This window comes from Haemorhous mexicanus, chromosome 5 (genome assembly GCF_027477595.1).
Source record: "Haemorhous mexicanus isolate bHaeMex1 chromosome 5, bHaeMex1.pri, whole genome shotgun sequence".
Taxonomy (NCBI): Eukaryota; Metazoa; Chordata; class Aves; order Passeriformes; family Fringillidae; genus Haemorhous; species Haemorhous mexicanus.
The window spans coordinates 10538105-10559969 of NC_082345.1; the positions used below are offsets into that span (position 1 = coordinate 10538105).

Below are 21865 nucleotides of genomic sequence, written 5' to 3' on the forward strand. Positions count from 1 at the left end.
CCGACTTAAAGTCTGGGTCTCTTTTTAGTGCTATTTAACATGCTTCATATTTCTAAGAGCAAACATCAAAGTACCAACCCCAAACCTTGAATTTTGCTCAGGCAGAGTGCATTGCATTGTCTGCTACATGAAATTACAGCCCTGTACAAGTAAACAGGAGTCAGAGCAAAGGGCAACTCTCAAAGTCAATGAGTTCCATCAAACATATTAGCCCACCATTTACAGCTCTCCACAGAAATTATTTTTGTCTTTATCCAGGCCTTCACACTGCAAAATGCAGAAGTTGGAAATGAATGCCATTAAATGGAAATATTTCAGCACAAAAGGCAACTCCTATGAAGATACAAGTTGATCAGGTAACAGAACTGTGAGAGAAAGTAGATTTATAGGTATTATCCTGACATAAGGGTCCACTATTCTCTTTTTGCCTAAATTTAGTTCTTCTTTCCCAGGAAGAGAGTGTAAAATTACTGAGCCTTTCAGCTACATTCCCTTTAGAAAAAGAGCTGGAGAAGTGAAATTTTATTTATAAAGTTATACCACCTAAAATAAAAGGCAAAGCTATGTTTTTTAGGTCAGTACAGAACTGCTGGATAAAAGTGGAGCTCCTCAAATTAGTGGGGGAAAAACTGTAGAAAACTTAATAAAAAATAATCAAAAGCACAAATCCTTTATTAGCTCTCTCATGGTCCCAATGAATCCACTGCCAACAGCAAAATGTGCACCTGGCAATACTATTACCACATGTCAGGATCTGTGCTAAGATATGTTAATTTAAGTGATTAAGGATTAACAGCTTGGTCAACAGGTGCACCCTCCTGTGGACTCTATCAGTCAGCCAGGCACTCACTCAGAAAATGTCCTTTTATACAGAACATTGGTGAAAAAAGAAGACAGCAGTCATGCAGTTGGCAAATCTCTTCCCTTTCCATCTTAGGGATGCAGCAATCATGGTACAACATCACCTAAATTCTGATTGTAGATATGCATAAAACTTAGAGTGAGTGTGGTCACAATGGGATCTTCCATGTCCACTAACAGACAAAAGCCTTGATCCTATTCTTGAATACATCAGCCTGAAACTACAGTAATTCCTTCGACTAGCATCATGGAGAATAGAATGTGTTCTATAGCTGCTAGATTTCTTCAAGAGGCAATGACTGTTTATCACTAACTTCAAAAGAAAAAAAATAGTCAATATAATTTTTTAAGCCTTCCTCTTCATGTGTTTGTATGATATCTTAAAGGAAAAGCTATGTAGAGGGAAGAGTTTCTGTGCTGGAAAGCATTGCTGGATAACAAAGGCCTGTTCATGTGACAGGCAAGTCTAGCTGTTAGCATGCTGTAATGCATAACCATTGTTGTACATGTAATTATTGTAACTGGTCCAGTCATCTGCACACTGATACTCTTGATTAGACTGAATGTAGGGATGATGAATTGTTTCTTTTCCCAAGAAATAAGCTGGAGCAAGTCTCTTTAAAACAACAGCACTGAACTGGTATGTCAGCTTCCTACGGATCTTAATGATTTCACCTGTTCTTCCATAATTCCTCAGTGCTCTGGCCATTTTCTGGTAAGTCATGATCTTGCGGTTTCCCTTTCTTTCTCCCCACAGTTCTGCAAGTTTCTCCTTGTTTTTGGAGACAAACTGGAAGACACCATTTGGCTTATCCACCCATTGGATGCAGTTTGCCATAGCTGGATCATAGAGAGACTCATGGAGGTATTCAAATAGTCGAAGCTTTTTTCTACCTATAAGAAATAAATAACAAAAGATCAGAGCAGAACTTGTGCTTGTTTTAAAAGATCAGCAGTTGAGTTGTTCCTGGAAAGGGTCTTACAGGCAAAAGCATAGCTAAACCTAGTATGTTATCCCAAATTAAAAGATCACTGTAAACTCTTCAGTGGAAAACCAGCAACAGCAAATGGGATCAAAGAGATGTGAGCAACACAGAGTCATGGCATAGTCTGAGTGGGAAGGGACCCAGAAGGATCATCAAGTCCAACTCTTAAGTGAATGGCTCATACAGGGATCAAATCCACAACCTTGACATTATCAGCACCACACTCTGGTTGTGAAGGGTGTACAGATCTGTGGCGACAGAAGGGGATTTGCTCATTAGAGCTTCAAGAGCAGGTTATGTGGGGATCATGACAAATATCTGGTGACTTCACTGTGTGGTGATGCTCAAAAGCATCAGTCTGCAGACACATGCTGTGCAGATGTACACTCAAGGAACTCACAGTAGAAAATGACATCCTCAGAGAGGGCAGGAAAGAGGTTCTGGAGAGCCAATCTGAATGTTTGAATAAATGATTTCCCTGTTTATTCAAAACTCAGAGATCTTGAGATGGCTCGGTTTTGTTGGGCTTGCTTCAGGAATGTTTAGGTGATGCAAGGTAGTCTCTGATAAAAGACAGGGTAAGTGGGTGAGCAGAAAAAGCAGGTTAGTTTTTAACCAGAAACCTCATGTAATTAAGAAGGAGCTAGATCTTCTGTACCCTGTGATATTGTAAAAATCTGCAGAGGCAGTTTGCATTCCCATGCAGAAAAAAGCAAGCTTGGCACTGAAATATTTGCCAGTTAATTAAGTGCTTCTCTCCACAGGCTCAGTTCTCAAACTTCAGTTTCCTAGTGAGGCTTATTTAGTTTCACATAGATCTTGTGCATTCTACTCTATGAAGTATTTCTAGTTCCCTTCCCAAAGCCAAGGATGACCAAGAAGCTGCTGTAAGGAGGAAGAATTTAAGATTATCAGACAAAGAGGAACATTTTGCAGAAGAGAGACTCTATGCAGAAGAACATCTTCCACTTTAAATAAGCAGCTGCACCTAAAGTTCATAAAGTCTTGTCTTGTGTGGCTATTTTAAATTAGGAACAGGGGAAAAGTGACAGTTGCTAAGGAACACTGAGGTCAAGCCAAGACATCTGTCAGGGATGACAGTAACTCTGTATCTGGTGATAAGGAAAGAGGAGAGAAGTAACAGTCAGATTGGGAAGAAGAAGAGCCTAAAATCAGAGGTACTTTCCAAAAAAATTAATAAAGTTTCATTATCTAAGTAGAAATTGGCCTGAGGCCAGAAGGACATATTCTACTAGAAATACACAGAGATTACTAAGAAGCTTAAAAGGAAACCCATGAAGGACAGTGCCTTGTCACAGTGGACACATCTTAGTAGATGACTCCCTTAGGTCCCCTCCAACCTGAATTATCCTACAAATAATTCAGGATGGTAGAACAAACAGGGGAAAATCCATGGACTACTGTGGACTAAATTTCTGCTGGAAAAGAATAGTGAAGCCATGTCTGCAGAAGAACTTGATTTAGTGCTGTTTGGCCTCTTAGTTCAGTGGGAATTTCTGCCCAAGTTTTTATTCCTAGACACATCACCTGTAGCTGATGTCTTTTTTGGAGAGGGCTAATTTGCTTTTATGTGTTTATGCAGTTGTGTTTCCAGAGCCCAGCTGTTATCCCCAAAGTGCTACACACCAGTTTGAGATGGGGTCAGTTAACACATCTTTGTACTCTATCTCATTGCATAGGGCAGTGATGCTCATTTTCAGGCCCTAAATATCAGTCCAAGCCAGCAGGTTTCTTATGTGGTGATTGGAGACAAGCAGGTTCCTCCAGAAGGTGTTTCAGAGCATCTGCATTAGATTTCAGTGCTGAATGGTCCTGAAGCCACCTAATAGTCTCAGGGAAAATGCATCCAATTTAATTCTGAAGGGCCTCTCTTGACTGCCTCCACTCCACTGAGCATGAGCTCAGATCATGGAAGTGTTTTGTCATGACTGAACTGGACTCTTTTCAGAGGAAACATCTCAAAAGATGTTTTCCAAAAGCATATCTACATTAGTGTACCCTTCAGAACTTGTGACCAGCCTAAAGAATGCCCTAAATAAAATTTTGTGAAACATTTAAAACACAGGATTTGGGCCCTCAGTGCTGATGGTTTCATCTACAGATCTATTCCTAAAAAGCCACACTACTTGCTAGTGTACAGAAGATCTCTTATGTCTCAACAAGAAACTGGGAGGACTAAATTCATTTAGTACAGTGAAAATAGTCCCCCAAATCACAGTTTCTGGAAGGAATATCACCATAGACACAAAGAAATCTGTAGGAAGACAAAAAATGACCCCATAAGAATAGTTAATCACTGTAAATATGTGCAGGTTGTCTTCTGGAAAAGAAGATTGATGACAGTGTACAAGAAATAGGAATCAGGAAATGAAGTTTAACAGAGCAGTAATAACTGAAGGTCAAGTCAGATACTGACATGTAAAATTCCTCAATGCAACCCTGGATAAGACTTGGAAAAGCAACATTTCTCTATTTGAAAGGTTTTCATTTGCAATGGTGAATTTCAGATATCTGAAGTAGAAAACTGAGAAACAGAGGCTATTCTTCCCACCATCCCAAAGATTCTACAGTAGCAATAGTAGTAGTAGTAGTAGTAGTAGTAGTAGTAGTAGTAGTAGTAGTAGTAGTAGTAGTAGTAGTAGTAGTAGTAGTAGCAGCAGCTATTAAACAACAGAGACCACAGTGTTCAGCATCAATGGGCAGAGACAACACCAAAAACTGACACCATGTGGTTAAAGCTGAGAAAAGGGGATTTCAAAAACCAGCTAAATCAGGAAGCTACTTAAAAAGGCCTCATGGTCAAAAGTAGGTGCAGCAGCTCAGAGTTGAAGCTGTGAAAATCTCATCCAGCAGCCACAGAAAGGATGCTGAATCCCACCCAGCCAAAAACACAAATAATGAATGCTATAAAAAAAATGAACTACTGCAATGACAATGTCATACAACCAATTCTTTGCAAAATAGATACCAATTCAAGTAAACTCAACCAGAAGGAGTAGGAAAATAGCCATAAAGATGCTATTTTGTCACTGGAAGTGACAAAGCTGAAAGATGATTTGAAAAGTAAACTAAGAAAGGCATAAAACCCAGCATGAGGAAATATTCGTGTTTGTAAAAAACCTATAAGAAAATTACTGCTTGTTGGGCCACATGAAATAAAATAAGTGGTATAAATGGATAAAGATGTTATTGATAGCTGGATTTACTTCTCTGCATCAGACTTCATCCTAAATGATAAGTGAAACATATCTCTGGTTTCATTTTCCATGTGCTAAGCAATGATGGAATAATTCATTAGGAGATTTATAATTTATTATAATCTTATAAGATTTAGCAGATGGAAATTGAACAGTAGCAGCTATATCCTGGTCACTAGTAAATGTTCAGTTTTTATTTCCTGTTGAAACTTAAAAAAAATAGGTAAAGGAGAAAGCATGGTTTGCTAAGAGGTTTTTTAAAGTAACATAAATTACACACCAAGATATGATCTTTTTACAGACCTTTCCCTGCTTTTGGCTGGCCAGCAGCAGCATGTATCACTTGACTTTCTGGAGTATTCTGCAGTGTATGGTAGACAGTCTCATCTGCATAAAAATCCGCTGCACTGTTCTTCAAGAATTAAGACAATAAAAAGTTACTAATAGAGTACATTCTCTGAATAAAAAAAAAAACAAACTTGTGGCAACTAATTACCTGAAGCCTTCAAAATGCAACATTTCATCACCCATGGAAGACTTTTCCCAGCCATGAAGGCACTCAGTGCAGTGTACCAGTAACAAGCAGCACTAATTCTTGTCCAGGGGCAAGAGCTGCCCACCAAAGGAGAAGGGGAGAGGGAAAACAGCATTACTGCCTCACCCTGGACCTTCAACCCTGCTGCTGGAACCAGAGCAGGAGCAGCTTTCAGAGCTAGGAAAAGACAAGGGCCACCTGGACAGCAGCCCCTACAGACTCTGTAGCTCCCATGCTGGGTTGCTGTTAATCTGCTGGGTGAAAATGGGCTTTTGTGGAATCTGCTTCCCTGAAATTATCTCCCCTGCAAAATTCATTTTCCATCACTCCCGGAGGCCACACTCCCAGTGCTTTTAAGAGTGTACATGGACTCTAATGGCTGAAGCTGTGCTCAGATAATGCTGGTCTTTCCAGAACTTTTAGAACAAACTGCTGTTGGAGAAATCAAAGTCATGGCTCTTTTTCACAGTGGCAGGAGCTATATCAGTGTTAGAAGTTGTTGTACTCTGCCTGTTCCCAGGTAATACAAAGAAGCCTTTTATCCTGTAACTAATTCTCAAGTAGGTTTGCTTGTTGTCATGTTATGTGATGAACCACAGAAGAGCATCAGAAGCAAACTGCTGACTCCTGAAAAGACATTATTAATCACACTTCCCAAGGCAGTTTCACCTGAATCATGCCTGGCCAGACCAAATTTCCATTACTGTCATCATAATGATTTGTATCAGAAATCCCAAATGAGCAGTTTTCCAGTTATGTCTGACTATTATTAGAAATGAGTTCACTCACAATCACATTTCTCCAGCTGTACCCTTGCTCCTCTACAGACGGTGCTGCACAGTAACTGGGACTTGCTTGGAGGTGGTGGTGATGGTTGATCACAGTCAGGCAGTTTTTATAACCTGGGAATCAGGAGGAGGGAGCAAAAACCAAGTGAGTAAAAAAGAGAGAAGAAGGAAAAAAGAAAACCACAACAGCAAATAATTTGACATGGTGCTGGGCCTGCCAAAAAACATTTATGCTGTGGCTGCCTTCTAGATAAAAGTGTCCAGAGCCAAGATGTTCCACACCAGTAGGTTATCCAGCAAAATCTGTACTGCTGCTGCTGATCACACCCTTGGGCTGGTTTTGTTACCCCTCACAAACATGGGAAAATGGAAAGCAATATTTTTTAAGAAAAAATGTCAGATATTTCATAGCATCATGAAATTTTTTTCTTAGTGGATAACAGAGGGCCATATGGACCATCAGACATAGGTGGTGGTTATCCAGCATGAATTGGATAAGACATAGGTGGTGGTTATCCAGCATGAATTGGATAAATATAGACTATAATAATACCTAAAAAGGAAAAGGGACTGTCAGGCAGTTCTGCAGGCCATTAGTACAATGCAAGTCAGAGTCTCCAGTGGTGAATGAAGCAAAGGAGCATCACAACATCTGCAGAGCCTGAAAGAATGACATAGAAGGAACCCAAGAACATGTGATGCTTAAAGAAGCAGAGGAGAACACCAGACTAAAGACATTTGAAAAAACTACCTACTTCAGGTGGTCAGAAGATATTGGAGGGTATGGGTACATCTTTTGCAATTGGAAATGTGGGTGCAGCCGGGGACAGACAAAAACACTGCATTGCAAGGGTTTAATAACTCCATCAGCCCTAACAACATATATAGGGAAGAAGATTGCAAGTAATTATATATAGTGAATCCTCCAGCATGTGTAAATTACTAATGCAGTGGAGCCAAAAAATTGTTAACAGCTGAAGATACAGCCCTACTGGTCTTATTTACATTTCATTTTATTATAGATAATATGTAAATCAACTTCCTCATATGAAAGGCATTTCACACAAAAGACAGCAGGTATTTTTTTCTGGGCATAGAGGGTTTGTGATGTAGCCTCCTATTTTCCTTTCCTTACATTTCTGCTTACAGTGTAAAAACAAAAGCACAAATTTTAAATTTTATAATAATTTAATTACCAAAACCTTGCCAGAACTGGAACAATTTACAGCTTCCCTGCATTGTAGGTTTTGCAAAGTATACAACTCTTGAAGTCAAGAAAAACAATTTTCTATTAATTATCCAGACTCAAACGATCATTGCTGCATTAAAATATTTAAGGTTACTATTAGTGCACAAAACAATTAATTTCACTTGCTGGTCTTTTTTTTTTTTTTTTTTTTTTTTTTGCATTGGGATTTATGGCATAGCAGAAGGGCATTTTGAAGTTAAAACATTAAAACTGGGAAAAGGTTGTAGCACAACAGTCCTATATCCTCTGATTATAGGAAAAGTGGGCTCAATGCACCTGGGCTGCTGCTGGGAGGAGGGTAAATGGGGCCATTCCAACAGTTTCCCTGTGCTGTGACCTGGAAGATATTCACCACACTGGGCAGGAATACTCATGGAGGGGTAAAAACTTTCCAAATAATTTTCCTCCTTTTCATCCTCACAAAACATCCCATTAATTTACTTCTGGGAAATCAGTCCCCCACCTGTGTGTTTCAAGAGGTGCTTTCCTGTAAAAAAGGAGCTGGGAAATGAAGGAGAAGAAAGGTGTTTGTTACCTGGTGGACACTGCATTTCTCTGTCAGAGTGCTGCTGCAGCACCTCTAGAGCATCTTCAAAAGCCTGGCCCAGCACGTCGTGGTCAGGAAAGCTCTGCAAGAACAATTTGCAGTCAGGACCCAGAAAAGACCAGGCTGGTTCTTGTCAATCAGCCCATCCTAAATAAATACAGTGGTGCTATAGAATACACATCCTCCTGGAAGTGATCTTTGGCAGGCACCAAGGAATCACCACAATCTCTTACTATTATGAGAAAGTTCTCACTCCTTTGAGGCCAGTGGGACAATTCACACAGGTAACATTATTCAAGTCTGTCAAATGTTTCAAGGCTCATTTCCTTAATTTGCAAACAATGTTTACATAAAGGCTGTTACAGCTGGTGGAGAGTTTCATAGTCTGTAATACAGAGATGTTTGTACCACTTGTGTAACATTGTTTATGAAGCCAGAGTTATCTTTCAATAACATTGACATGACAGAAATAATTACACATAATTTCTGAAGCAGTTATTCAGAGAAAATGCTACACTATGCCACTACAGGAAACCAAGTATGGATTTTCAGAAAACTGTTCATTATAATTTTAGAACACCTTGTAAAAAGCTAAAGAGACCCTCAAATTTGAGTTTGACTGAGTCTTCTGCAGCATATTTGAAACACTCAAAAATGAAAGAGAATATAGGTGTTGTAGACTTACCATTATTTAGATATCAAGACTTGAATCCTGTTTAAAAGAACCAATATTTTTAATATTGTATGTTTCAAAACAAATAATTCTCTGAGCATAAATTAAAATAACTAAATGAAAAAAATCAGTATTGTTTCCAGTTACCAGGTAAAATATTTTTAATAACACAGATAAAATGATTTATTATTAGAAGCTGATATTTAAATTAAATACCTGTGACATTGTATTTCCTAAAAATCAATTTTTTTAAATAAGTTTACACTTTCATTATTGCTACAACTTTTAGGTTATTATCCACACCATCACAAATACATTTTTAAAGACATTATAAAGTGAAAATGTGTTATTGTAGACATCGAGTCTTAGTCAACATAACTTCTAATTTGCCCAAGAAAATACTGACCTAAATTGAATGCATGTGTCACAGCCAGTTGAAACATGGTTAGAGATTTTTTCTAATATAGATTAGCATATGACTATATATGAACATACATAAACACTCAGACTAATTGCGAGTTCCAGAGGCAAATCTGATTGTTTAATAAACAGTGTAAATAGACACATTTCCAGCCAGTTTAACATGAACAATATTACTCAGAAACATATCTTTAGTACTTCTTTTTTAATTTATATTTCTTAAAGAAAACCATAATCAGATTCTTTTGCCTTGCTGATTTTTCCCTATCATCATTTACATTATTATTTCGAAGCTGTAAACATAATAATCAATATATCAGTATTTTACTCATTAAATACTTGATTATTGTGTGTGATGTTTCAAAATACAAAGGAGAGGCAGGATACACAAATATTACTGAGGAAGAATTTTATCCAACATTAACCATGAATGGGAATTTTGACTCAGGTAAGTATGTTATAGGGTACAGTCAAAATTTGCATAGGTGTTTTTAAATCTTGACAGCTATATGGTGGAATCCTAGCAACTCACTGAAATCAGTGGCATATTTCTCTCTGAGTACAGTATTTGAATCATCTGATCCAAATCTCTTCTAAAACCAGAATTGACAATGTCAATCATTGAGCTGCAATGGTGGTCACAGACTGCTGGGGCACAGGGCTACACAAATTAAAGACAGGAATCTGCTTGGTAAAGATCCTCACATATTTTCCCCATAATTTTAAGCAATTCACTTTCCTCAAAGTGATTTTTTTTTCTACCTCGGACTCCAAACTGATACCTTGACAGAACACTTACAGCCACCTCAATGCTTTGCAAAGTCTTAAATTCACAAGTATAGGCAAGGTACTGTTGAATGGTCACACCACTTACACCAATGAATTCATACCAAAGAAGAAAAAGGCACACCTTTAGTAAGCTTAAAAAACCAAAACAACCTGGGCACTTACCTAGAAATTCAGTTCCACACACAAACCAAGAATCTGTCTGGTTTTGGAAATGAAAGAAAGACTGAGTTCCCACAGCAAAGGGCTGGCAAAGGGGCTGCATTAAATAGCTGATTTTAGGGAAGTGTTTTGCCTAGGGATTTTTTTGAGAGTATAGGTACAGTAAACTGCTAGCATGTCCCTTCATTCTGCACAAAAGAGGGTGATTTATACTGAAATAAATAAAATTAAATGTTTTAACTATTGTCCAAAACATGTGGGGTTTAAGCATTGGGAGAGATTCCTCTTGTCTATGGCACCTTCTAACAGATCTGTCACTGGTATCGTGGTAGGATGAATCTAGGGCAGAATTCCACATCCCTCATCTGTCCCACACAGACTGCAGTGGACTTTGAGCTATTATCTGAACCTTCTTGTTAGCTCAGTGTAAGGAGTGGATCAAACTAGACCTCAAAATAAAAGTTTGAAGGAATTTCAGAGTTCTGTTTCAAGGCTCATGTTTGTAGCCCATGGCCAGCTCTAGAGCATTGACAGCAGCATTCAGTGCAGATTCAGACAAGCTGTAGTTGACGATCTGCCTAACACTTTCTGAGTAGCTCCAAGACAAGCTGTTGCATCCTACAGGAACACAACTCTGTGTTTTTCAGCCCAGAGCTTCTTTTTGCTGACAAAATCTAGTCTGTGCCATAGCTCTTTCCAGCCAAGTCTTTCAGAGGCACATTTTGCAGAATTTCCTCAGCATTTGCCACAAAACTGCTGTAAAATAATAATTACCTCTTACATTATTTATGTATATTCTCTCAACCAAGAACCTAGACCAAGAACCAAGAACTAGCCTTGTTATGAAAGCTCAGTGAAAGCAGTTTGAAGCCACCAACCATTTTTGCTGGTGTCACATGCAAGTTGCCTTTTCAAAATTTGCACCAAAAAGTTTCTTTTTTTAGTAAAATATATTAATATATGTATGGGGTTTTTTTTTGAACTTCAGGTTCTATTTTGCACCACATTCCTGGTCTGACTTGGGACTATAAAAGAAAATTAACTGGCAACCAGAGGGGACAAGGAGGGAATGTGACAAGGAGAGAAACAAGGGAATGAGGGAACAGCAAAGTCAGAGGACTTGCAGGTGCTCCATAACTGAGCAGCCACAACACCAAAGAGATTGTGGCCCACAGAATGACCAGAGTGGAGTAGAGGAAATTAGTAAGAAGGAAGCAGCAGTGGAAGAAAAGGGTGAGAAACAAGGAGCAGCAGAGGGAAACCACGATGTCTTGACCCCAAACCCCTGTGCCACTCATTGCTTCACCAAAGGAACTGAGCATAACCTGTGGAGATAGCAAGAGGGGAGGAGATGTGTCTGGAGTGCAGCTGAGCCTGGGAAAGGGGAAGGAAAAAAACTTTAATGTTTATCTTCTTTGCTTCTCAATACCCAAATCAGCAACAAAATATATCAATAAGTAAAGTTAAATTCCCGAAGTGCACAAGAAGTGGTGAGAGTGTGCAGCTGCTGGCTGGGTACACTAAATGAGGGTGAAGGTCAAGAGATGAAAGCTAATGGCTTTACCACCACTAAAATGATCCATCTTCCCAAATCAAATTGCTCTGTCAGAAAGCTCTTGTTTCATTCGAGAGGCTACACCAGAAGGCAGGTCAGGAAGAGGTTTGTTTTCAGGAGAGTGCCATGCACAGCACAAAGAACAAGAGCAAATGATGCCTTGTAGGGGAGTTTTAAACTCTGCAGCCCATAAACTCTGCAGCCCAGCACTGAATCTTTGACCCAGCACAGTCTTAGAGCACGAGCCCAGCCTACCTCTCAGTAAGTGCTCAGAAGAGGCAGAGGAAGGTGCAGCTGAGGACTGAGTGTCAGCTGACATTCACTCCTCAACACATCCCAGGGCAGCCAAGACTGGCAGCATGATGACCTCTATTAAGACAAACTATTAGATTAGAAAGCTCCTTTGATTTTGCACTGGATGGGAGGATGGCTTCCAGATAAAAATCTGAGAAAGAGAACTTACTCTTCACATCTTAATGCCTCAAACAATTGATATGCCTGATAAAAAAATGTGAGTATCTGTTAGAAACCACAACATCAGGCTCTTCTCCTTCCTCCGTGTTTTAAAAATAAACTTAACAACAGAATTATTGTTTAAGTTTCAGAACTTTCTTCTATCTCTGCTTGGCATGAAGGATACCTCACAGTGATAGTATCACAGTAGAAGCATTTTCACATCTCAATAAAACCCAGAACTAAATAGTGTATCACAGCACTTGTCAGAGAGTTTGAGAAAGCATAAAGATTCTTCCATGAGACATTGTTCAAATATAGAATAAAAAGAAGTCTTGCCCTTCCTAATGGAATTTAAAACTTGAAATGGCAAGTTTTCTTACCCAGCATTTGTAGATTTCTTGAAGTTTTTTGAACATCAGGTAATTTGTAACTGCCCAAATAGACCCCTCAAAATAGAGGGCACTTCATCAAAAAAATATATCCTGAATGTGACAGCCACAGAGATTTTCTGTGTTTCCATACTTGTTCTGGCCCTTGTCAGATGGCTTTGCCACTGCTCTTCTGGCCAAGCACCTCTGTAATAACCTTTGCCTTGAATCCTCATGGGTGTAGATTCACAATAATTACACCACCACAGATATTGTCTCCCTGAAAGAGGAAAAGTTGAGGGATCACATGCCTGTGCTCACCTCCTGAGTCTAACCATGCTGATCAGTGAATTTCAAAATCTTATGTTCCATTCAAGGCTCAGAGGAAACTGGTAAGTTTCTTGCAGCAAGGATGAAGCCTTTGCTCAATGCAGGAGAGGCCTCTTCTTTTACATGTAGTGTGCAATGTTAATCTAGGCATGAATATCTCACAGTGAATGAGTCTGCAGTCTGAACTTCAAATTAGTCGGCTCAGAAAATCCCTGAATTCACATTCCTAGCCCTGGAATATGAAGAAAATTCTCATTTAAAAAAACCCAACAAAACAATAAAAATCAAACTGCCAAACAAAGACAAAAAAGGAAATAAATGCAGCTTTTTCCTAGCCTCAGTACTAATCTTTCAACGATTTTGGTCAGATAATTTAGTATAGAACACATACAAAAATACCCCAAATAAAATGAAAGGGAATCATAAAAACAAACAAAAAACCAATTGTGGTATCATATCATATAATACCAATTGTGGTATTAGCAAATCAGATTATGAAACTGACTTTTAAAGTCTCCTAATTATGTTGGAAAAGTTAGTCTATACATTAAAAAAACACAGTTTTTTATTATTTCAAATACCAAAAGATGAGGACATATCATAATTTCAAATTTCAAGGTTTCACTTGCCTTACAAATAATTCTACAAATGAGAAACTCTAACACGCAAAATACAGAATTTTATGGTAATTGGTGGAGTTACAGTATTTATTGTTATTGTTACAGTAGCTATTGTTTCCTTAGCTGGTGGAAATTGGTATAGAGCCATCAAAGGCAAAGGATCAGTGATGATTTCTGCAAACAGAGGTTGACACCACTGTTATTTTTACTACAGGAAGGGGAAACATGCTGTGCCAGCCTTAATGTTGCACATACTTCCCTGCATTCCTGATTTGTTTTAATTGTTTGTCTACCTTATAAAGCATTGCAGTCGGTTACCAAAAGAATGTCATTTTGGCATTTTAATTCCCAAAAGAGCTCTTAATAGTTATTTACTGGGCCTCATCTTTTGAAAGAGCTTTGCCCAACCATTATCTCCAAGTACATCTCATGTGTGAAACTTTTTACCTTAAAAGAGACAAAAGATATTGAAAATGTTTTACAAATTGAATTTTAAGCCTGAAATGAGAGATTATCTCCATCAAACTCACTTCCTTTCCACTAAATATGAAACATTTGCATATTCCATTGGAGGCAAACTCAATGTGGATTGTAAATTGTGATCCAACCTTAAGATTTATGTATTTGGCTAACATTAGATCTGCAATAGATTTCACTAAGAACCATGGAATAATTACAGTCATGAAATTAGACATTAGGATAAATTATTGCAGAGGTTAGGTCTAAGCATGGAATTACCTCTTCCAGGGATTAAAAAGAGAAGATCAGCATGGAAGCTGAAGTTGCATGAGTGGGCAGATCAGTTTTTCAATGGAAAAACCACATCTAAAGGGCTTCCAGGGCTTAAAAAGAGAAGATCAGCATGGAAGCTGAAGCTGCACAAGTGGGCAGATCAGCTTTTCAATGGAAAAACCACATCTAAAGCACCCATCTTACAACTAGAGCCAGTATTGGTCCAAATGCTCATGTCAGCAAGGCTTCTCAGGGAGCTTCTTCTTTGGCTTCATCTAACCAAAGGAAGTGAATTTCTGATGGGAAACTCCGTTGAGATAGAAAACCAGAAACCACAACAGAAGCAAAAGGAACTAATAACAAAAAGTGCATTGGGGAAAAAAACAAGAACCAGCCCTAAGTAAAAGAAGACTCTGAAGTAAAATATAAACAAATAATTATGATTAATTTACAGGTATAGTGAGTACTTTCAAATAGTGGAATAAATAAAACACAATAATACTTCAGCAGAAAACTACCAGAGCAAGATGGGAATAATATGACAGCATTTCATAAAACTAGCCATGAATAATGGGAAGAGTTCTACTCTAGATCTTTGCAACCATAACCATTCTATGACTTGATGATTAGAAGGTGAGCCTGGTAAAGGATAAAAGTGAAACCCTTTCCCTGAAAAAGAAAGCAGATAGAAAGAAGAACACAGTATTTAAATAACCCTTAATAGTGAAACTGGGGAAGCCAAATAGAAACTAACAATTTTCCAAGTAACTGAGCTATTTGTGGAAGACACATGCTTTCAGATTTGAGGGGCACTTAGATCACACAGGATTAATTCAAAACTCCATTTCAATTCCATTCCCCCTAAACTATAAAGCTGAGAGTTCAAAAATATTAAGTCTAAGTTACAGAGCCTTTTCAGCTACAAAGAATGGAAGGAAGCAATTGTGTCTGTTCCTGGAAAAACTGGAAAGAGAGACATATAATAACTGCTGTAGCATCTGCAGCCATTTAGAATTAAAGACCTGTAGCAGACATATAGAAGCAAACAGAATAAATGTAACAGAGTTCTAACATTTTTAAGACAAGATACATCCCAGGTTCAGGCAGACAGACCACCTAAGCATCTATTGAAGCACTGCATCCTTAGCTATTGAACAGGAAGAAAAATCAACTTTCACCATTAAGCAGGCCCTAAATTATACTTAAAACCTCTGGAAATTAGCAGCAATGGAGGAATATAAGAAAAAAGGGTGGAAATAACTCAACGGGCCAGCCTGAGATCCCCAAGTCCATTGAGGATAGAAATAACAAGTCACTATTAATGAAAATACTGACATTATGCATTAAAAGAATACAACATGCTGTTTTTACTATAAGAATAGAAGCTGACCTTCACCTGAAATGAAATGTAACAATCTACAGGATTATAGCATAAGGCCTCTGAAGTGTGTTTATTTCATTTATAACTTCAAAATAGGCAGAAATTGTATGAGACAGTATAAAAGAAATAAAATTCTATTTCAAAAGAGTGGGAAATGTTTTCTGCACCATCTTTCACAGAAAATGTACGATTTCATCAGGAGACCAAGAATTGGAAAAACCAACTGTATATTGCATTAATCTCCTCCAAATTAAAAAGAGAAACTATTTTGGGCCTTCGACCAAAACATGAAATATTACATAGGAGTTTTTCTACAGCTATTCCTGCTGCAGGTACTTTTGTATTAAATAATTATAAACAGGGTACCCTGGCGGGCTGGACCAAATTCTGCCACATGCAACAGGAAGGTCAGCTGCTCTTCCCAGGCAGATCCATTGCAAAGCAAATATGCTATTTTTTCTCTTAAAGGAAAATGTGGAATCTCATTTTGACATCACCTCCATGGAAGTTACTACCATACTACATGACTGGTACCACAAAGTTAAGAAAAGATTTAATCATGCAGCCACCAAAAGCAGAGCTGTTTGAGCCTCTGACAGAATCTCCATTTTCAGGGACAGACATCTACATTTACTCCCACCAGAGAGTTGGGCAGATATTTCTCACACAGTGCTGAGATGAAAAATATTAGTCTAGCCTTGAAAGCAGGTCATCTAAAATAAAGGAAGCTGTAAAGTTGTGAGGAAGATGGTAATAAATAGTTGTGAGAGATAAGCAGTTGACACAGTTCACTTGGGAATCTAAAAATATATCAAATGCTCTTGAGTCAAAGTAGTTAGAATATAAAAATTATTAATAGCCATTCTTGGTGTTATAATTGTCATATAACAAAAACCAAACCAAAAGAAAAAAGTCCAGCACATTCTGTCTTTGAAGGAGTTGGATTTCTGCCAGAATTCTATACTTGAAAAATACCCCTTAAGGAACTGCAGAGCAGTAAAGGAAATTCTTTAGAAATAGAATTCCTGTCACTACTAAACTCTGGAGGTGACTGAAAAACAGCTGTCCCAAATAATGGGTTTTTATGCTTTGATGAGGCAAACAGTGATGTGGGCATAAAGTGCTATGACTAGCAAATAATGCTTCCTATATTACCAGGAAAGGGCTGAAGAAGTACTTAGACTTTGGGGATTTTTACAAACGAATGTTAAAGAAATCCTGTATCTTGATGGTAAGGTAGGAGACATGTCAGTAAAACAGTTTCCTGGCCTGGAACCTTTTTTGAAAGAGGATTTTTCCAAAGCTGAGTGGTTTTTAATTTTAAATTTCAAATGAAACTGTCATTTAGCAATGGCTCCACACTTTTCCATTTCCCTTTGAGGTGCCTGCATTTTGAATTATCATTGAATTCAACAAAAAAAGCAAGAGGCCTGGCAGTGGCACCATACCTTGTCTTAGGTATATCCTGCAAATGTCCTCCATGGAATTCCCCCAAAACACATCCATGTGATCTCAGTGAGTTTAGCTCACTAGTTTTATGGAATGTATCTGCTAAAGGTAGACACAAAAGAACATTTAAAATAATTTTTAAATCAAGACAAGGAATCCTTGATAAGCTAAGGCTCCTGACTTGTTATTAAGCTGTTGGGCAGCCAAGTGCATAGTTCAGCCATACATAAAAATCTTCAATAAAGGCAGGAGAGGTTTTGATTTATAGAGACTTTTTTAAAGATCACTTCAAAGACATTTAGAGCAAGGGACCCAGTTCTAGAAAAAAAATCAGCTATAATCTAAAATTCACACCTAATCAGAAGCATATTTTAACTTAGAACTGAGCAGGTGCCTGGACAAGTTGAGGTCCTGATTAATGAGTGGTAAGAGGTAATGCTTTGCATTATAGCTCCTCAAAAAGATGCCAAACACCTTCCAGAAAGAAATATAAATAAGATTCCAGAGATTGCAGCCTTCAAGTTACATTGTTAACACAATACCTCACAGGAGAATGACAAATATGCCACATCCATCTTAAATCAAATTACATTTTTCATCTGCCATACTTACCTAATTTTAAGCCAAGCTCTTAACATTACCCGTGTAAAATATGCATTGAACAACTTTCAGATTCAGGGAATACAGAGCCTACTCAGTTAAATTAAGTGCAACAGCAGCATTACATATTGCACATGTACACCCTAAGAGGTCAAACTTTACTCCGTCCCTCATCAGGGACTTATAACAACTTGGGGGATAAGGTTGATTCTAAACGTATGTTGAAAAAGGTTTGTAAACACAAATAATGACAGAAATAATGGAGTAGATGTTATGTTTTTATGACACTGTATGTCTCACATTGAACATCTGTTCAGTGTTAACTTAAATGCATGGGAGGCAGAATAGCCTTGTCCTGAAAAATATCTTCCTTAGGACTCTATTTATGCTGTTGCTTGGATGCAGGAAGTGTCACAGTCACAGTACAGTTAAAGAAACACTCACAGTTCAAGAACTGGTTTTTCCCTGCTCTTTCAGATCAACTTTATCTTCTACCGACACCTGTACAGTGCTGAAACCTCACAGGATGAGCCTGACTGGAACACAGGCACAAGAAGGGATAAATTTGGGAGGAAGCAGTGCCAGAATAGTACCAGGGATTGCTTTGTAGGACACCAGGAAGAAAACTGTGACTGATAATGAGAGAAGCAGAAGATGCCGGGAATTAAGGCTGAGAGCTGGAGGTCATTGGATTGGAAAGTGACTGCACAAAGACTGGCTCTGAATTCCAGAGTGTTCAGTGGAATCGTGGGGGAAGGTGCCAAAAGGAGATTTAACCAGGATTTGAGAAGAGAGCACTGGAACCTGTTTGACAAGAAGATAAAAGGAAGGCTGAGATTCATATAAGAATCTGCACTAATTTTGTGAGGCCTGGCTGAAGAGTGTAGGATTGGGGATGAGAAGCTTGGACCAATATATCTTGGATTGAGGGGGGCAAGAAGAAACGAAGCCAAATAGAAGCCAACTGGGGAAAGGGAAGGCTGAATTTTGAAAGATAAGGGAAGAAGGGAATAAATGGAGGGGGAAGGACTAGTGCCATCTTTCCAATCCCAATCTCCCAAGGCTACAGTGAAGGCCAAGATTTCACCTGGACTCGCTGAATGCTTCCCTGCTGCACAAATGTTGGTGAAATTCTTCAGTGAAGCAAGAGGACAACAACTGCTATTGCCATCACCTCAGCAGTTAACTCAAATGGTGGAGATGCAGGTGGCAAACTGAAGGGATTTTTTTTTATGCTAGGCTTCTTCCAAATGTTATTTTTGTTAACTAAGGCATCTGAAAGTAGAGCAAAAAGGATCCTCTTCCAAGAGAATATGGGAGTAATCCAAAGGAAGAAAATATCAAATCAAAACATAATCATCTCCCTTTCTTCCTCCATGAGTGTATATTTTAACATTTTCCTTTGAAGGCACCTATTTTTTAATGTGCATGGAATAAATTTTGCACCAATAGTGAGTGGCCCTGCTCAGTAAATGAGACTATCACATGCAGAAACCCTGCTGCATCTGTTGCAGAAGCTATAAACTGTCTGGTGAACAAAGAAGGGAGAGGATGCTCTCAAAGTCAGAGCAGCTGAATGCTACCCTGGAGAAGTGGGTTTGGGTTCTGAGCCTGCTTCTACCACAGAGTTCCCAAATGATGGGAGGCAAGTCCCTTTGAGCAAACTTTCACAGGTGGTCACTTACTGTATGTTCCTCATTTTTGGGACTTCTGACTCGAGACCCCACCAACAGATTTGCAGAAATGCTGAGCAGGACCAGCTGCAAGTGTAGTCACAGAGTGCTGGCCTGACCCAACAAACTGCCCACAAATGCTGAACTCTCCAAAACAGGAGTTCTTGGGTATAACAGGTCAAATACACAAAATCAGTGGGTATTTTCCAATTTAATCTCATTGTGCCATCATCCCTGTAAAGCAGGGATAAAAATTGCTTTCACATCACAATGCACTAATAAATGTCATAGTCCTTATGTAGCATTCACATGTTTTAATGGAGGAAGTATAAAAAAATCTATAAAGAGATTAACAATTCTCTTTTGAAAGAAGTACCTGTCTATGTAGTGGATAAGGCTTGGGGATGCAGTCAGGATTGAAATCCCACAGGCTGATTAGTCACCAAGAGAGCACTGCCCATTTATGTACTGAATGAAAGAAAGAATCTTGTAGCAGAACCTGCTGGTTATCATGTCACAATAGCGCCACAACACAAATTAAAGCTGTTCCAGTCAACTTAATTTGGTCATGCTGTAATTAACTATTGTTGTAATTAACTTTTTGATTACTTTATTTGCAATCTTAATATCCTTTTGAAGAAGATTTCATGTGTGCACAGACAGAAGGACTGGGGATTTTTACTATTCTGTTATTGTTAAATATAGTTTCATCTTCTTTAAAAAAAAAAAAAAATCAGGGGCTTCACCAGAGGTGCTTTAAAAACAGCAATATTTTTTCCCAAAATATTTTGAAGACTTTTGACTCTGACAGATGTATTCATATACAACAACATTTTTAAAATTGTAATGAGCTAAAAATTCCTTTCTCTCAGTTCTCAGATATTCAATATTCATCTCTAAAAATGACTAATACAAAAAAATCTCAGAATAATTAGAAGCAAAACACATACAGCATGATCCAGAAAGCTGTAGGAAGGGGAATCTCTGGGAAAGTTTGGAGTTCAGACACAACAAATACATTGCTAGTGCCCCATTTGTGAAATGGTCTGGGCTGATCTTGCTTTGTAGAAACTACAGCTGGTTATGGGATGCAGTTGGAGCTTGAAAGATGCCTGTGGCTAAGAAGCCAGAGAGTTGGTACATCTGCTCTCCATATTTCATGTTTTCATTCATTTTCAGCAGCCCCATGCCTTCTAACACAAACATGACATAAAAATCTTGATATGTGTAGTGCAAGATGGAGCAATAATTTAATATACGGATGAGGAAAGAGAGAAATAAGGTCTTTTAATAAGCAAACTTAAAAGCAGAAAACCCAGATGTCTGTATTTCCCTCTGTGTTATCATTTCAGAGTAACCAGACTGTCTCTTACTCATTACTATTTACCTACAGTTAAATATTAGGCATCAGTGAAAATAAAGCCCACAAGTGGCCTCTCAGAGTTCCTTCTTTTGCTATCTCAGAACACAAAGACCGATGAAAAAACCCATTTGCTTGAGAAAATTACATAGACCAGTAATAACTTGGAAACTAAGAGGCACCAAACGAAAGGAAAATAAGCCTGAAAAAACATCATCAGCTTTGATTAAAATAATCACTGTTGCAAGCATGGAATTCCCATGAGAATGCTAGGAAATTGTAAATCATAAATCTACTTTTAGAAGACTTATATGACTCAATGTAATGCTTATTGCAAATCAGTTCCTCTTTTTTTAATAGACCTTGAAACTTGCTAACATACAGTAGCACAATTCTTGCAGAACAAAAGCAGTATTTCCACGTGCTACATTTCAGCAGACATAATACTTTAATTTCAAGAGTATTTCAAAAGTGTTACACCAAAAATACACAGAATGTATTTTTATACAGAAATTATAAGGTACTACATAGGTAGATTGCCCTTGTGTGGCAAGAGGGTTAAAAAAAGGGCTAAAAGCAATTCAGCTGATAGCCATGCTTGCTCTGTGTCCATGTAGAACACTTGCCTTGCACAGATCAACCACAGATAATTCATATTAGCCAGACTATCTTGCTAGCTGGAATGGGTACCCAGGAAACAAACAAAAAAAAAAAACTCTCTCATGTGTCATCATTCAACAAAAATGACCAAAAATGCAGCAGACTTCTCTGAAATGATGCTTTTTTCTACACCAGCAGTGAACTGTGTGTTACAGATCACATTGGCTTTGGTCCTACTGGAAGTACTCTTCTGCAGGATGCCTTTTGTCTGATGAATATCTCTGAATATACTCCCATTTCACTGCTACACTTCCAGTTAAACAACACACTCTTGAGTATAATGTGCAACAGAGGTCTCCCTTCACCAAGCCTCTGTTTGAACTGTGAATTTTAGGCAGATATTTAAGACAATATGAACACATTAGTTACACATCCAGTACCCTGTTGAAATAAGCTTTTGAAAGCACCTGATTGTTGCTGCTTTTGATGAAATCCTTTGTTCCTCCTGTTTATCCC

At 38.3% G+C, this 21865-nt stretch overlaps 1 protein-coding gene across 1 annotated transcript; it reads right to left on the minus strand.

The window, feature by feature from the left end:
- Positions 1–654: 654 nt before the first annotated feature.
- On the minus strand, positions 655–10304 carry SPIC (Spi-C transcription factor). The gene is made up of 6 exons (XM_059845871.1): positions 10229–10304; positions 8870–8896; positions 8173–8266; positions 6390–6502; positions 5369–5477; positions 655–1755 (listed from the first exon to the last, which is right to left on the minus strand). Exons 2-6 carry the CDS (start codon positions 8870–8872, stop codon positions 1328–1330), a joined length of 747 nt encoding a protein of 248 aa, XP_059701854.1. The 5' UTR covers positions 8873–8896; positions 10229–10304; the 3' UTR covers positions 655–1327.
- Between the last annotated feature and the right edge of the window lie 11561 nt (positions 10305–21865).

Coding starts and splice junctions, on each gene's coding strand:
- SPIC (XM_059845871.1), bottom strand. Junction 6,503..8,172: donor AGAAATGCAGTGTCCACCAG/GTAACAAACACC, acceptor CCTGATTCCCAG/GTTATAAAAACTGCCTGACT. Junction 1,756..5,368: donor CCAGCCAAAAGCAGGGAAAG/GTCTGTAAAAAG, acceptor TATTTCTTATAG/GTAGAAAAAAGCTTCGACTA.